The sequence below is a fragment of the Sturnira hondurensis genome, unplaced genomic scaffold (genome assembly GCF_014824575.4).
Source record: "Sturnira hondurensis isolate 20B ecotype Veracruz unplaced genomic scaffold, ASM1482457v3 Scaffold0016462, whole genome shotgun sequence".
Lineage (NCBI taxonomy): Eukaryota > Metazoa > Chordata > Mammalia > Chiroptera > Phyllostomidae > Sturnira > Sturnira hondurensis.
This window is the reverse complement of record NW_028089093.1, coordinates 956,346-973,652: the sequence shown is the minus strand read 5'-3', so window position 1 is coordinate 973,652 and position 17,307 is coordinate 956,346. Positions and strand designations below refer to the sequence as shown.

The following is a 17,307-nucleotide window of genomic DNA, read 5'->3' as shown; positions in this document are numbered from 1 at the left end:
AGCCCTGGCTGGTGTGGCTCAATGGATTGAGCGCGGGCCTGGGAGGTGGGAGGAGGCGACGGTTCAATTCCCAGTTGGGGCACGTGTCTGGGTTGTGGGCCGGGTCCCTGGTGGGGGGCACATGAGGGGCAGCCACACATTGATATTTCTCTCCCTCTCTTTCTCTTTCCCTTCTCCTCTCTAAAAATAAATAAATAAAATCTTTAATTAAAAAAATACGTGTTTATAGGGATGAGAGGAGAGGAGGGAGGGGGATAATGGTAGAAAGAATGGGAAGGGACTGGTCAAAGAACATGCATGGATGGCCCATGGACATGGGCAGTGCTGTGGGGATGGACTGTGGGAGAGTGTAGTGGGCTTGGTAGAGGGGGGTAAAAGGGGGAAAACTGGGACAACTGTAATAGAATAAGAAAAAAACCTAAAAAAACAAAAATATCATGTGTTTAAAAGCTGGAAATATAGTTAATTAGTTGTCTTGTCAGGAAAATAATTAACCAGGGTTAAATGAATACATTGGTGCCCTATTCAGATTACATAAAGTTGTGTCTGCATAAAGTATCTTAATTTAAAATCAAAGCTCTCAGTTCACAGATTCTGCTCTTACGACTTTAAATTTGGAGCTTATATATGAAAACACTGCTTTTCTCTTTCTATAATGCCTTAATTCTTATAGCTTGTCTTTACTGATTGGAAGTTTCAGATGGCTTGGTGCTTGAACTACCTTTATCTTTCTGGCATCCCAGAACTGCACAAAATGCATTTTTTTCTTCACACAAAGTGAATTTTAAAAAATTTTAAAGTTTTATTTATTTGTTTTTAGTGGGAGAGGAAGGGAGGAAGAAAGAGAGGGAGAGAAACTCCAGTGTGCAAGAGAAACACCTCTATCATCGATCAGTTAGTTGCCTTTCACAAGCAACCCCAGCTGCAGACCTTGACACAACCCAGGCATGTGCCCTGACCAGGAATCGAACTGTTTGTTTTGTAGTATGATGCCTACTCGCTGAGCCACATCATTTAGGGCCCAAAATGAAATTTTTTATAAGCCATGTATCTATAGGTCAAAGTATCTCTCATACGTGCCTATGGAGTATGGTTAAAATTTATATAGCCATATTTTCACTTTGAAAAAAGAAAAAATTTAATGTTATTAACATTAATTTAAAAGCTAAAGACATAAAAAGATTGTGATTTTAAAGTTCTCATTATGAGAATGCAAACTAATAATGGAAATTCTTGTTACAATAAGACACATTTTACTAGATTTTTAAAATTAAAAAATGGTGGGAATTAGGAGGTCCAGAAGATTATATTAAAACTGTTTAACTGTGATATTTACCAAATATGATGTGTTTTGAAGTAAGGTGCAAATAATATGTGTTTATTTATTTATTTGTTGAGTTTATTAGGGTGACATTGGTTAACAAAATTATACAGGCTTCAAGTGTACAACTCATCAAAACATTATCTCCATACTGCTTTGTGTGCCCATTGCCAAAGTAAAGTTTCTTTCCGTCCTTATTTATCCTTCCTTTGCCCTCTTTTACCTCCCCCTACTCTCCCTCTGGTTGTTACCATACTGTTGTTTGTGTCTAGTGTTTTATATGTATGTATATATGTATTTTTTGTTTAATCCCTTCTTTTTTTTACCCCTTCCCTCTGACAGCTGTCAGTGTGTTCCATGTAACTACTGCCTCTATTTCTATTTTGTTTGTCGGTTAGTTTTGTTTATTAGATTCCTCATGTAAGTGAGATCATATGATACTTGTCTTTCTCTAACCGGCTAATTCACTTAGTATAATAATCTCCAGGTCCATCCATGCTGTCATAAAAGGTAAGGTTTCCTCCTTTTTTACAGCTGAGTAGTATTCCATTGTTTCAATGTACCACAGCTTTTTTACCCAGTTATCTACTGATGGCTCTTGGACTGTTTCCTGATCTCGGCTATTGTTAGTAACACTACTGTGAATATAGGGGTGTGTATATTTTTTAGAATTGGTGTTTTGGGATTCTTAGAATATATTCTCAGAAGTGGGATTACATGTTCAAAAGGCAGTCCCATTTTTAATTTTTTGAGGAAACTCCATACTGTTTTGCACAGTGACTGTACCAGTCTGCATTTCTACCAGCAGGGCAAAAGGGTTCCCTTTTTTTCTTCATCTTCACCAGAACCTATTGTTGTTGTTGTTGTTTTTTGACTTATTGATGGTAGTTGTTCTAGCAGGTGTGAGGTGGTATCTCATTGTAGTTTTAATTTGCATCTCTCTGATGATTAGTGATGTTGAGCATTTTTTCATATGTCTTGACTATCTGTATGTCCTCTTTGGAAAAGTGTCTATTGAGAGCCTTTGCCCATTTTTTGACCGGATTGTTTTCTAGGTGTTGAGTTGTATGTGTTTTTATATATATTTTGGAAATTAACTCCTTATCAGATGTGTCATTGGTGAATATGTTCTTCCATTCAGTGGTTGCCTTTTCATTTTGTCTGCAGTTTCTTTTGCTATCCGAAACTATTTTGTTTCGTATAGTCTCATTTGTTTATTACTCCCTTTGTTTCCCTTGCCCAAAGAGGTATACCAGCAAAAATATTGCTATGAGAAATGTCTGAAATTTGACTGCCTATGTTTTCTAGGATTCTTACGGTTTTGCAATTTACATTTAAATCTTTAATCCATTTTGAGTTTATTCTTGGGTGTGGTGTAAGTTGGTGGTCTAGTTCATTTTTTTTGGTATGTATCTGTCCAATTTTCCCAACACCATATTTTGAAGAGACTGTCTTTACTCCGTTGTGTGCTTTTGCCACCTTTATCAAGTATTAATTGACTGTGAAAGTGTGGTTTTATTTCTGGGCTCTCTATTCCATTCCATTGATTTGTATGCCTGTTCTTAATGCCAGTAACATACTGTTTTGATTACTGTGGCCTAGTAATATAGTTTGATATTAAGTATTGTGATACCTCCAACTTTGTTCTTCTTTCTCAAGATTGCTTTGGCTATTTGGGATCTTTTGTGGTTTCACATTAACTTTTGGAACATTTGTTCTGTATCTACTTGTTTGCTAATATTTTGTTGAGGATTTTAGCATCTAGTTTCATCAGGAATTGATGGCCTAGAATGTTTTTTCTTTGTAGTGTCTTTATCTAGTTTTGGAATCAGGATAATGCCAGCTGTGTAAAATGAGATTGAAAGTCTTCCCTCTTCCTGAATTTTTGAGAAGGACAGGTGTTAGTTATTTGAATGTTTGGTAAAATTTGCCTGTGAAGCCATTTAGTTCAGGGCTTTTGTTTGCTGGGAATTTTTGATTACTGTTTCTATTTCATTAGTTGTAACTGGCCTATTCAGATTTTCTGAGACTTCCTGGTTCAGTTTTGGAAGATTGAATGTTTCTAGATTCAATGAAATGTTTCATTTTACCCAAGTTGTCTAATATCCTGGCATATAGTAGTTTATAATATTTTCTTATGATCCTTTGTGTTTATATGGTGTCAGTTGTTACTTCTCTTTCATTTATGATTTTATTTATTTGGACCCTTTCTCTTTTTCTCTTGATGATTTTGGTTAAAGACTTGTCAATCTTGTTTATTTCTTGGAAGAACCAGCTCTTGGTTTCATTGATGTTTTGTTTTGTTTTTAGTCTCCATTTCATTTATTTCCATTCTAATCTTCGTTGTTTCCTTTCTTCTACATACTTTCAGCTCTCTTTGTTGTTTCTCTGGTTCTTTTGTTGAAGGTTAGATTGTTTATTTCAGACTCTTCTTCTTAAGGTAGGCTTGTAAGGTTACCGACTTCCTTCTTATGACTGCTTTCCCTGTGTTTCATAGATTTTTGGGAGGCTGTGTCTTCATTTTTGTTTGTCTTCCAGTAATTTTTGATTTCTTGCTTGATCTCCTGGTTAACCCATTCATTGTTTAATATGTTATTTAGCTTCCATGTGTTTGAGTGTTTTTGAGTTTTTAAATTGCAGTTGATTTCTAGTTTTATACCATTGTGTTGGAAAAGATGCTTGATATGATTTTAGTCTTATTGAATTTATTAAGGCTTGTCTTGTGTCATAGCATGTGGTCTGTTTTAGAGAATTTTCCATGTGCACTTGAAAAGAGTTTATATTTTGCTACTTTGGAATGAAATGTTCTATTGCCTTGTTTTTTGTCTGTAAGATCTATCCATTGGTGTCAGTGAGGTGTTAAAATCCCCATTTATGATTGCAGCTGTTGTCCATCTCTCCTTTAGATTTGTTAATATATATGTGTTTAGTGTATATATGTTTTCAACAGTTGCATCATTTTGTTTAATTGATCCTTTAGTATTATATAATGCCCCTCTTTGTCTTGTTATAGTCTTTACTTTGAAGTCCATTTTGTCTGATATAAGTATTGCTACCCTAGCTTTTCTTTGTTTGTTTATTTGTTTCCACTTGCATGGAATATTTATTTTTCATCCCTCCACTTTCAGTGTGTGTGCATGTTTTGTTCTGGAGTGGGTCCTTTGTAGACAGCTTATATATGGGTCATGTTTTCTTATCCATTCAGCTACCATATGTGTCTTTTTAAATTTTTATTTATTAATTTATCTTTAGAGGGGAAGGGAAGGAGAAAAGGAGAGAAATATCAATGTATGGTTGCCCTCGTGTGTCCCCTGCTGGAAACTGTCCTGCAACCCAGGCATGTGCCCTGACTGGGAATCGAATCGTGATCCTTTGGTTCCCAGGCCGGTGCTCAATCCACTGCGCTACACCAGCCAGGGCCCATATGTGTCTTTTGATTGTAGCATTTAATCTGTTCACATTTAAAGTTATTATTGACACATGCTGCCTTTTTATTCTTTACACCTATGTTCCTTTGTATAGATTTCTTTTATTCCCCTTCTTACAGCAGGTCCTTTAATATTTCTTACAATTTTCTGGTTTGGTGGTGATGAACTCCTTTTTTCTTTTTTCTTTTGTCTTGGAAGTTTCTTATTTCATCTTCAGTTTTAAATGAAAGCCTTGTTGGATAAAGTAGTGTTGGTTGTAGGTCCTTGCTTTTCAGCACTTTGAATATTTCATGCCAGTCCCTATTGGCCCCGAAGTGTTCCTGTTGAGAAATTAGTCGACAGCCTTATGGGAGCTCCCTTGTCAGTAACTGTCTTTCTCTTGCTGCTTTGAAGATTCTCTTTTTGTCCTTAACCTTTGCCATTTTAATTATGATGTATCTTACTGTGGGCCTCTTTGGGTTCATCTTGATAGGGACTCTCTGAACTTCCTGAACTTGTGTGACTTTTTTATTAGGTTAGGGAAGTTTTCAGCCATTATTTTTTCAAACAGGTTCTTGATCCCTTGCTCACTCTCTTCCTTTTCTGGTACTCCTATAATGCAGATGTTGTACTTGATGTTGTCACAGAGGTCTCTTAAATTTTCCTCATTTTTTTGTTCTGCTTACTATCTGTTGTCCTCTGTTGTCCTCTTGTCCTCTGTTGTCCTCCTTACTATCCGCTGTCCTCTGTATAGCTGATTAGATCCTCTGCTTCATCTGACCTGCTTTGATTTTTTTGTATTGTATTTTTTATATTGTAGGCTTCCTTTCTGACTGGTTCTTTTTAGTGGTTTCTATATCATTTGTAATGCCTACTATCTCCTTACGTTCTCACTGAGACCATCTATTCTTCCCCTCAGGTCCTTAAGTATCCTTATAACTATTGTTTTGAAGTCTTAAAACAATATCTTGTTTTAATTAGTATCTTGGCTGCTTCCAATTCATTTGATCCTTTTTCTGGGGATTTCTCATATTCTTTCAATTGGGGTATATTTCTTTGTCTTCCTTCTTTTGTTTATCTCTTTATATGAGATAGATTTGGAATGGCTCCTAAGCTTGTTATGAGGGCTTTCTGATATAGATGCTTCGTTGGTCTCAGTGGTGGTGGCTTCTAGGTACCTGAGCTTGGTGCTTCAGAAATGTTTCTTGTGTGGGTTATGTACCCCCTGCTGTTGTAGTTGAGTCTTGAATGCTGTTGGCCTGTTTGTGGGTTGGGTTAACCCTCAGCTTGGCTGACTATAAGGATAGACCTCATTCACTGTGTATGAGCCACTATTCAGGGGTTTCCCCTTGAGTGGCATTGTTCCCAGCAGGGTCTGCTGCCTGCTGGAGTTCCCTCCCCTTTGTCTGTGCCATTTGTGTGGCTAGTTGGGTCCAGCTCTGGTGAGATTTGAAGTCCACCACGGGTTGTATTGGTTCTGGTCCCGCTTGGCCAGGGTTCTAGTATAGATTGGTGTCAGTCGTTGTTTATAATTGGCTTTGGGCTCTCTGTCCAGAGCTACCCACTATTCAATGATTGTGGCTGTGTTGACTGGTTCAGGTGTGCACGGGAGGGGCCAAGCTATGTAGAGGGGTCGGTTTCCTGCAGCTCTGAGCGGAGTGCTGATCAGTAAAAGGTCCAAGGTTCTCTGAAGTCAGTGGCTACCTGTCAGCTACACAGCCAACCCCTGGACTTCCTCTAGAGCCTTTTGAAGAAAGACCATAGAGTGGGCCCAAGTTGGCCATGCTCCCCTGCCCCTTCCACACAGTGAAAGCTCTGCAGGGTTGGGTAACTGGGTGGCAGGGATGATGCTAATGGGCAAAGCATGGTCCATCTTGGGCAAAGCATGGTCGGGCACTCTGAGGAATATGTGGCCCCTACTCCAGAACCATATCATTCATATAGTATCCAACTCCAGCTCTCCCAGGAGGAGTGCACCACCAGTTCAGGTTGGATGCGACCTGCTGTTCCCACTGCAGGAGCAAGCTCAGCAGGGCGGAGTCTTTAGGACTTGGGAAAACAGATCAAGACAGCCTTAGGATGGCTCTGGCTGAGCCTGTGGGAGAGGAGCAAGTTCTGTGCTTTCCCTCAGCTCTGTATCTGTGCCCTCTTGAGCCCTGGATCGGAGCCTCTTGGGGAGACGTGTTTTGAAGGTCCCAGCTCTATTCCCTTGCTCCTGTGGAACTGACCTCAGTAGGAAAGGGCCACTGGGACTCAGGAAGATAGAACAAAACTGTCTCCCATTGGAAGTGGTGCTGGCTGAGTTTGCAGGTGAAAGAAAGCAAAGACCGGCCCCTATTCCAAAGCCTCACAGTTCAACGTCTATCTGACTGTGTACCCGTAGTTTCTCCAGATAAAGGACTCATCAAAGGTCTCTGTTGGTTGCAGCCAGTGGTCCTTTCTGCAGGTCTTCTCTGTATGACTGCCATATGCCAAGTTGCCTTCCCTCTGTCGGAAGCCTAGGTGAGTGCCTGAAACTAAGATCCTGTGCATTGCCCCTTTAGGAGAGCACCTGGGATTCTAGCAGGCTCCCTCCTCTTCCTGACAGTCAGAGTCCCCACTCATTTTCACTGCAAGATGCTATGTAGGCTCTATTTCCCAGCCCTGGTGTCCAGAGTTGGGGGTCCCAGCACGGGGTTGAGACCTCATGCTCCTCTGGTGACTTTTGCAGCTGAGATATCCCTCCAACTTGTCAGCTGCTGCGTGATGCATATGGGTTCAGGGGCCAGCCCTCCTCACATCTCCGCCCTTCTTAGCAGTCTGTATGTGGCTACTTATGTAAATCCTTGACTATAATATTCGTCTTTAGCTGTCCTTTTTAGTTAGCAGTTTGGGTTGATTGCTCTATCATTTAGTTGTAAACCCAGTTTGTCAATAGGAGGACTTGAGTGTCGCTTCCACCTACTCAGCAGCCATCTTGAAAACCTACCTACCTTTTAAATATAAATTCTGCCAATAAAAGTTAGAATATGTTAATCATGGTTCAACAGTAAGAAATGTATTTTACATATGTGTGTGTAATTTGGTATATTGACATAGTTATATATGTATTGTTAAATATGAGAAATTGTGTGAATGAATATATGCATATGCTTGCATATTTTGCATACATATGCATATATGTGCAAATTTTTCAAACAAAGCCATTTCAGGAAAAGATACTTTCCTTTACTATTTGACATATCCTTTGGTACTTTTTAATACTGGCCACAGTAATTAATTGATTATCTGACTTACAGTTTTTTTGATTTTTTAAAAATTTTAATTGTTGTTCAAGTTCAGTTTTCTGCCTTTTTACCCCGTCCCAGCCCACCTCCCTTCCTTTTTCAGCTCCTCCTTGTTATTGTCTATGTGTCCTTTATGCTTGTTCCTTCATACCCTTCCCCTTTTCCCCTGAAATTCCCTCCCCTCTTCCCTCTGCTCACTGTCAGCCTGTTCTGTATTTCAGTGTCTTTGGTTATATTTTGCTTGTTTGTTTTGTTGATTAGGTTCCTGTTAAAGGTGAGATCATATGGTATTTGTCTTTCACCGCCTGGCTTATTTCACCTATGGTTTTTAAAAAGAGTGACTTAGAAAATTACTTTGAAAAAGATAGTTGTGAGATAATTTTTGTCAGATTTAACCTTATTTGAATCATAACTTTTGAACTATATACAGAGAGTGGCAGAAGTAATGACAGCTTGAGTGTGGTTCTAGGGTAATAATATGGGTATAATAATTTATAGTTTTAATTTGAACATTTTAGCTAAAATGTCATGTAATGTGCTTGAGTGTGATAGTGTTATGTTACAGAATTGTATGCTTATGATTTTGTAATAAAAAGGGGGCATTATTTGTGCCAGACCCTATGTTGTACCTGGATTCACATGCATTATACTTTGAGAAACTTACATATTCACTAAGTCTGTACAAAGCAATATAAAAATGTATAGTTCATGAAGTGTTTGATGATGTCTCTGAAAGATTGCTAAAGTGGATACTGGTTGAATCTGTGATGCTCTTGAGCTAGTTTTGAGGCTTTATCATTCCATTTAATGATGGTAAACTAATTTTACTGAGCTAGGATTTCAGGGGATTTCTCAGCCATTTTCACCCTTTCAGGAGGCAGAAGAGTCATCAGTAGATCAAATATACAAACACTGTAATGCTTTTCATATGGGAACTTAAGGCATCACTTTTCAGTAACACTCCACGCCCCAAGATGAAATTACTTTTTAGGCAACACATATACGGAGTGGGCAAAAGTATGTTAATAATAATAATACATAATACAATCTATAATAAATAATACAAGAGTAAATCTGTTTTTGTGTACTCAGAACTATAAACCTACTTTTTCCTACCCCTGTATTATATAACTCTTACAAATGCTAGATTTGCAGTTTACTAATCTTGGCTGCTCTGATTTGCATCTGATTGTTCCAGCATTTCAAAATTACATAGTTTTAATCATAGACCACATACTCATATTGTATTTTGTCTGAATATCACTGTCATTTTTCTGGTATGTGGAGAAACAGGGTGATGTAAAGAGTAGAGGTTTTGGATCCAGAAAGCCGTGCGTTCAAATCTCAGCTTCATCGTCTCCAAGCTAAACTTGGGCACATCGCTTAAACTCTGAAACAGAATTTCCTTCCTTGTAAAATAGAGGCAATAATATCTACCTCACAGGGCAGTGGAGAGTGTATTTGATAATATTTAGTATGGTATTTGGTACATAAAGGCAATTAGCAAAGCTTTTCCCCCCCTGCTTCTCAGTAGAAGTACACTTTTCTTTACACTAAGTGTGTATGAAGCAAATGAGTGATGAGAATTTGCTTAATGGTTATTTTCAGAAGGATTTTAGATTCTACACAAAATGTCTGTGATAGAGACAGGCAGTAAGTAGTATGTTATGGAAAATCTCCACATCCGCCCGTTGGCGTGGCTTTGTAGTGCTGCCCTCAGGGGAGAGCTCTTCGGGGAGTGCTCCTCGCCTCTGCACCTCCTGTGTCTAGACCTGCTTATCAGCCCTCACCGAGTTTGTGCCAGTATTACTTTACATGGATAAGACTTAAAAAAAACTGCTTAAATGATTTTTAAGGCAGTGTTTTATAGAAGAGGATCCAATGACTTGAAGTTTGTAGTTACTCTTATGAAAACTAAATAAAAGCTGCACTTAGTTAGAACTTTAAGTCACTTAAAAAGGAAAATGTATAATGCAGCGGTTTTTGCATGCAGACCCTCACATGTGTGGGAATGATTTGCATTTGAAATGGTCATAATGTCTTTTAAATACCTAGATTTAATGACTTATATCTGTTTTTGCTAATGAGACACTTTCCCAAGGCATAAAAGAGGCATAATATAGTTAGCAGAAATATAATTGTTAGCTTTAAATAAAATTCTATTTTAAATCATAATATATCAGGAAATTGTTTTTGTACAGGTAAATGGTTGCAGTTTTGTGGTGAAATCAGGAAAGCCTACAAATTTATTAAGGGTACAGTATTTAAAACTACTATGATACTAATGTTTTGTACTATTTAAAACCATCTGCCTTACTAACAAAGCTTTTTTCTGCATGTACTTCTTTCTGTGGTCAAATCCGAAATGCTCTTAATGTTTAGCAAAACAAAATTATCCACCTTTTGTTATAAAACTCAGTTGTAACCATTTGCAGATATCTTGTTTTTGCTTTTGAGATATATATAATACTGACAACAAAGTAGGTTGCCATACCAGTGAACTCCCAGGTGAGAGTGATGTTTTAAAGTGGACTTTCCTTTGAATATATGAATTCCTATGCTGCTACTTCCTGAATTGTTCAGAATCTTGGATTGATTTAGGAAGAAGAATTTGGTGTTGATGATTCTTACTCTGAACATGGAGCACAATACAGTCAGACCCACCTAGAAATGTTGGAAAATGAGTTGATTGGGAAACAACATGAAATTGAAGAGCTAAACAGAGAACTGGAAGAATTAAGGGCCTCCTATGGGACTGAAGGACTCCAGCAGGTATGTTCACCTTTTGTGGCTTTTGTTACAGAAACAAAAATAGAAAGTTTGGATGATAATATATGTACAGTCTTTAAAGATGGGGTTATTAAATGGCCCCTTTATTTTCCTCCTATGTGAAATTTTTTATCTAAAGTATTTTACCTTACTAAATATAAACTCACAATTGTCAATTTTCCAATGCCCTTCTATTATTTATCTGCATATGGGTATATACTTAATAAGCATGCTTGTTTAAAAAAAAAAGATTTTATTAACAGGGTTAAATAAAATGTGGAATCTTTTGTTTAACTTTATGAGATAGGTAGGCTGAAATCACTTCAGTAGAGTAGATATTTTTGTAATCAGCCTGAGAGAAAATTATTGTGCAAACCACATCAAAATATGAAGATTTAAACCAATTAAAAATGTCAATGAGTCCTTGTAAGTAACCTCATGTTGTTAAAATGACATCTGTTGTTTTTGGCAGCCAGTTACACAAACGAGATGAAATAGGACATTGATGAGGATGACAGAATACATTGCAGGTTCATCTCAGAAAAGAGCGAGGATTGAACATGGCTGTGGTGGTGTTGCCTAGGAACAGATTGAGGCATCCCTAAAGACATGGCACTGTCCTTCTGGAAATGGATAGGTGGATAAATTTAGACCTAATATGTTTTGTTCCCGCATTCAGACAACTTTTTAAAAAGTTTGATTTGGAAGTAAAACCAATTCCTGCAAGTTAATAGCTTCAAATATGGAAAAGTTGCTTGTAAATTGTAATAATTTCACCACTGAGTTTTGAAATCATATTTTTGAAGGTCTGCTGTAATAATCAATTTTGTTTTAAAAAGTAAGTCTACTGCTTAACTTTACTTATGTCTTTTAGTTACAAGAATTTGAAGCTGCAATTAAACAAAGAGATGGCATCATAACCCAGCTTACTGCCAATTTACAACAAGCAAGAAGAGAGAAGGATGAGACAATGAGAGAATTTTTAGAGTTGACAGAACAAAGTCAAAATTTGCAGATTCAATTTCAGCATGTAAGTATTACTAATAGAACAAAATTTATTAGAATTTTAGTAAGCAATTAAAAATTTTTTACACTTTCCAAAACAAACTTATATTTGTTTAAAATCCACTTGCTTATTATGTATCATGTTGGAAAAAATAGTGAATACCTATTGTTATGTTAACTAAGAATTTAATTTATACTTCCTGAATGGCTTCTTTTGATTTCTTTGTACTTCTTTTTTATCTGTATTTTGAAATTCTGCAAAACTTTATAAGTCTCATCGGGTGGAGTTTTGCATAAATTAACATAGTAACATCCTACTTTTGCCATCTCTGGTGTGATTTTATTTTAGTTAGAGACTAAAATGGTAACTAGACTGCATATACTCCACTAACCTTTGATTAGTAATTTAATTGTGTTAGTCAAGGTTTCTGATGGCAATTAATGGAAAATAAATAATTTGAGATACCTTAAGCAAAAGGGGTGAATTTAATGTAAGGATACAGGTTTATTTTACAGAATTCATGGTAGAAATACAACTAGGCCTTTGAAACTGATTGGAATAAGAAGTCATCAGGAATCCAGGAAGAACTATATTTCAGGCCCAATTTCTTTCTGCTAATCTGCCTCAGTGTTATCTATCTCAGACTATTTTCTCAGCCTTATTATGGGAAGAATAGTCGTATTGGTTCAGTGTGGATAATGTGCCTGTACTCACCTGACCAGCCATGGTAATATGTTTGCTAGGGTTTTGAGCCTGTTAATTCAGCACAGTTTTCAGAGAGCAGTTGTGAGCCAATACCTGCAAGAGTTGTCTATTCCTTAGGGCAGTCACTTCCGAATTAATATTTCTGGGTTTCTTTGTGTTTTAAAGTTACAGGCTAGTGAAACTCTGAGGAACAGCACTCACAGTAGCACAGCTGCAGATTTACTACAAGCCAAACAACAAATTCTCACTCATCAGCAACAGCTGGAAGCACAAGACCATCTATTAGAAGATTATCAGAAAAAGAAAGAAGACTTCAAAAACCAAATCAGTTTTTTGCAAAAGAAAATTAAATCATATGAAATGGTATGTTTATTTTAAAGAGGTAGCAGCTTTACAATTAACTTTAAAGTTTTCTATGAAATTGTTTATCTTTTTATATACATGAATCACAAAATGTTATAATTAATATAGAAAAGCTTTTAAGTTTGTAAAATAATTAATTTTAAAAGCAACTACAATCTCACAGTAGTAGTTTCTAACATACAACTCTTTACTGAGTTTCTTGAAATTGATCAGACTATGTTGAACTGAGCTTTCAGGAGAAGCCACATTCACAACTAGAATGTATATTCTTTTTTTCGTCTACAGGTATTTCTACTTATTTTAGCCATGGTTATGAAATTCTGAAAATATTTTTATGTCAAAATAAAATTTCATGGATTCTAATTAGGAAAAAAATGAAGTCAGTTCTCTTTATTCACTACTAGTTATGTTTTATATAGCTGCCTGGAACATTTATTTAGCAAATAAGTGCCCTTCGGGGAGGCAGACATACACATACCAGTACATATCTCATACCAAATCCTAAAATCAACTCATCCTGGTGGATTATATTTTATTTATTTTTTCTAAAGATAAAATTAGGTTCAGAAGTGTTAAGTAAGTGACTTGCTTGTGCCCACCCCACTAACAGTTGCCAGTGTGGGGATTCAAACTTTGTCCTATTGGCCCAGAGTCAGAATATCTTGCAGTACCCCCTGCAGTGCCTCCTACTGTCTTTATTCCCTCTGCCCATCCTCTTGAGAGCAGAAACAAGAAGGCAGAGTGTGGTTGCTTTGTTTGATGTCAACAGGAAATATGAATGTCCAGCAACTCAGATATTTTACACTTTATACACTTCTTTTTAAAAAATATATTTTACTGAATTTGCTGTTATAGTTGTCCCTTTTTTTCCTCACCTTTATTCCCCTCTGCTCTGTACTCACCCTCCCTTCAGCATCCATTACCTCTTAGCCCATGTCCATGGGTTATACATTTAAGACTTTGGCTTCTCCATTTCCTATATTATTCTTAACCTCCCCCTGTCTATTTTGTACCCACCATTTATGCTTCTTGTTCCTTCTGCCTTTTCACCAATTTTTCCCACCCTCCTCCCCACTGATACCTCTCCATGTGGTCTCCATTTCTGTGATTCTATTTTTATTCTAGTTGTTTGCATAGTTTGTTTTTGTTTTTTAGGTTCAGTTTGTTGATAGTTGTGAGTTTGTCATCATTTTGGTGTTCATATTTTTGATCCTCTTCTTTTTCTTAGATAAGTCCCTTTAACATTTCATATAATAAGGACTTAGTGATGATGAACTCCTTTAACTTGACCTTATCTGGGAAGCACTTTATCTGCCCTTCCATTCTAAATGATAGCTTTGCTGGATAGAGTTATCTTGGATGTAAATGCTTGCTTTTCATGACTTTGAATACATCTATCCATCCCATTCTTGCCTGCAAGGTTTCTTTTCAGAAATCACCTAAGTGTTCTTGTGGGAACGCCTTTGTAGGTAACTGTCTGCTTTTCTCTTGCTGCTTTTCGGATTGTCTACTTATCTTTAATCTTGGGTAATGTAGTTATGATGTGCCTTGGGGTCTGCTTCCTTGGGTCCAGCTTCTTTGGGACTCTGTGCTTCCTGGACTTTCTGAAAGTCTATTTCCTTTGCCAGATTAGGAAAGTTCTCCTTCATTTTGTTTTCAAATAAGTTTTCAATTTCTTGTTCTTCCTCTTCTCCTCCTGGCACCCCTATGATTCGGATGTTGGAGCATTTAAAGTCGTCCCGGAAGTTCCTAAACCTTTCCTCATTTTCCTGAAATCTTGTTTCTTCATTCTGTTCTGATTGAATGTTTATTTCTTCCTTCTGCTCCAAATCATTGATTTGAGTCCCATTTTTTTTTTCTGTCACTGTTGGTTCCTTGTATATTTTTCTTTATTTCACTTTGCATAGCCCTCACTTTTTCCTCTATTTTGTGACCTTACTCAACTATTTCTCTGAACATCCTAATTACTGGTGCTTTGAACTCTGCATTTGATAGGTAGGCTATCTCTTCATGGCTTAGTTCTGTTTTTAGAGTTTTGATCTCTTCTTTCATTTGGGCCATATTGCTTTGCCTTGGGCACTTGTTATGTTGTAAGGGGCAGAGCCTTAGGTATTCCCCAGGGTAGGACAAGCTACTTTACTGTGTTGTGGTGCTGTATGTGGGGGAGGGGTCAGAGAGGGAGCAATGCCACTTGCTTGACTTTCAGTCTCTTCTCAAGTTACCCAGAAACAAATTGGCCCTTTTGGTACTAATTCTGAGGTGGGTGGGTCTGTCCAGCATATTCTTCTGTGAGGCTGGGAGTTTCTCCTGTTGCTGCAACCCCCCAAAGTTTTTATGGCCACAGGTTTTGAGGCTTTATTTCGCCACGCTGGAACCCTGGGTCTGTCTCACTCTCCAGTTGTTCCTCCCAGTTTATCCGCAGCAAATGTGGGACCACCTGGTCCACCAGGTGCTGCCTTGCCACATGTCCTCTCTGCCCCTCCTACAGGTCTGCATGATTGTTTCTTTAACTCTGTGGTTGTTGGATTTCCATAGAGTTCAATTTTCTGGTAGTTGGTTACTTTTTGCTTTTAAATTTGTTGTTGTCCATCTTTCGGTTGTGTGAGGAGGCAGAGTGTATCTACCTATGCCTCCATCTTGGCCAGAAGTCCACCACTCTGTGTACTTCTGAAAATGACTGAGAGGATTGACTTTAGTTTGAAAAACAAATTTTATCAGTAGGCAGATTCACAAATACAGTATTTGTCAGTAATGAGGAAGATAGTACATATAATACAGTACTTTTTTAATAAACTTAGGAGGTACTTCTGCAAGAAGTTGAAAAATTACGGAGATAAGAGTATTGTTTGGTTAATAATAAAATTATTAGCTAGCGTCTATTTTTGTGTACGTAGTACCAGGCAGTGTTGAGAGCATTTTGCACATATTAGCTCATTGAATCATTGCAACAGCCTTCTGAGGCAGAGGTACCATGTCCACCTCCATTTTACCCATGAGGACACCAGGGCAAAGCAAGATGGAGCAGTTTGCTCAAGGACACAGGTAGTAAGTTGGTAGAACCAGATATCAAACCTAGGTAGTCTGACTTCAGAGACTGTGCTGTTAGGAAAATAGAGAATATACAGTTATAAGATACTGAAATTATGAAATGGATGTGCTTTACCACCAAAGTAATTTAAAAATCATTATGTAGATCATTGTAAAACACCTGCTCTGTACTAGGCCCTTGCAAAAGATAGTGAGGTTAAAGTGTGACCTTTTCTGCACTGGAATTCATGGTGTAGTAGGCCATGTACACAAGACACCACACAGCAGAGATAAATGTAGGTAAAATGTGCTGAAAGTTCTGAGTAGGAAGTGATTCAGGGTCAGTTTCAGGGAGGGGGTGATGTATGAAGTGATCTACAAGTTGGAACAATCTCTTTTTAGTGTTTTGTTTTCTCAACAGTTGGCATAATGTGTGGCACATAGCAGCTACTCAATCTTTATTTGGTAAATAAGTGAATAAATTATGGATCTGAACTGATAGAGGTGGAGGACATTTTAGACAGAGGATGGAGTGTGCATAATGACCCAGGCTAATAATACATGTTGAAAATGTTTGGGAGCAAAAAAATAGTTTAACTAGGAAATAGTATTCTTTGAAAGTGAGTCTTTCCAGGACAAAAGTAGGCAGTCCAGGTTAGAAGAGCCTGAAAATTGGATTATGCTGTATTGTATTGTACTTAGCAGAATGATGTAAGATTATTTAAAGTTCAAGTAATTCATTTATGTAGGAGGAATAACCTTTGTTTATTTGAATGTTAGCAAGAATACTGTATTTTATTTTCTTTTTTTCTTTGACTGAATCCTGAGTAATTCCATCAAAGTAGCTGAGGGACTAAAGCATTAGGGTGACAGTTGAAACTGTTTTGATCCCCTGGACAACTGCACTGATAATTCCAGGCTTACTCACGTTGTCCTAATCCTTTGAACTTCCCGTGGTGCAGTAGTCACAGGTAGGAAGTACATTATTCCCTACTCTCTCAGGTCTGTGTCCAGAGGGATGGAATCTTCAACCATAGGACTTTTTTTTTTTCCAGTACAGAATAAGTGGTTTAAAGCCATGCATTTTGGAATAAAGGGTACTAAAAAAAAACGAACTATAAGTGTATATTTAATAGTTGAATGAAGAATTATTGTTATTTGTTTGCTGTTACGTCAGGTGATGGACAATTGTAAATTAAATGATACTGTTTCATGAGGCATTTTCCCCCATTGAAAATCAGGAAATAGAAGCATTACAGATTTATAACAATGTTCACATTTTCAAGACAGATTACTTATTTAACAATTTTATAGAAGTTGACTTCCATGAACTGATTTTACTGTCTTATAGTTTCCAAATGCCTTATAGATTTTTCTAGTATATAAGTATATTACATTTATTTATAACACAGAAGTATATATTTTGTTTTAATAATTAATATA

General features: G+C 37.2%; 1 protein-coding gene across 1 annotated transcript in view; it reads left to right on the top strand.

Moving 5' to 3' along the window:
* The window catches only part of AKAP9 (A-kinase anchoring protein 9), a 181,130-nt gene that overhangs the window by 31,991 nt on the left and 131,832 nt on the right, over positions 1–17,307 (top strand). Inside the window, exons 4-7 of the mRNA XM_037066078.1 lie at positions 10,196–10,249; positions 10,596–10,766; positions 11,638–11,793; positions 12,640–12,837. Coding sequence (XP_036921973.1) covers positions 10,196–10,249; positions 10,596–10,766; positions 11,638–11,793; positions 12,640–12,837 — 579 coding nt within the window. The remainder of the gene's footprint in view (positions 1–10,195; positions 10,250–10,595; positions 10,767–11,637; positions 11,794–12,639; positions 12,838–17,307) is intronic.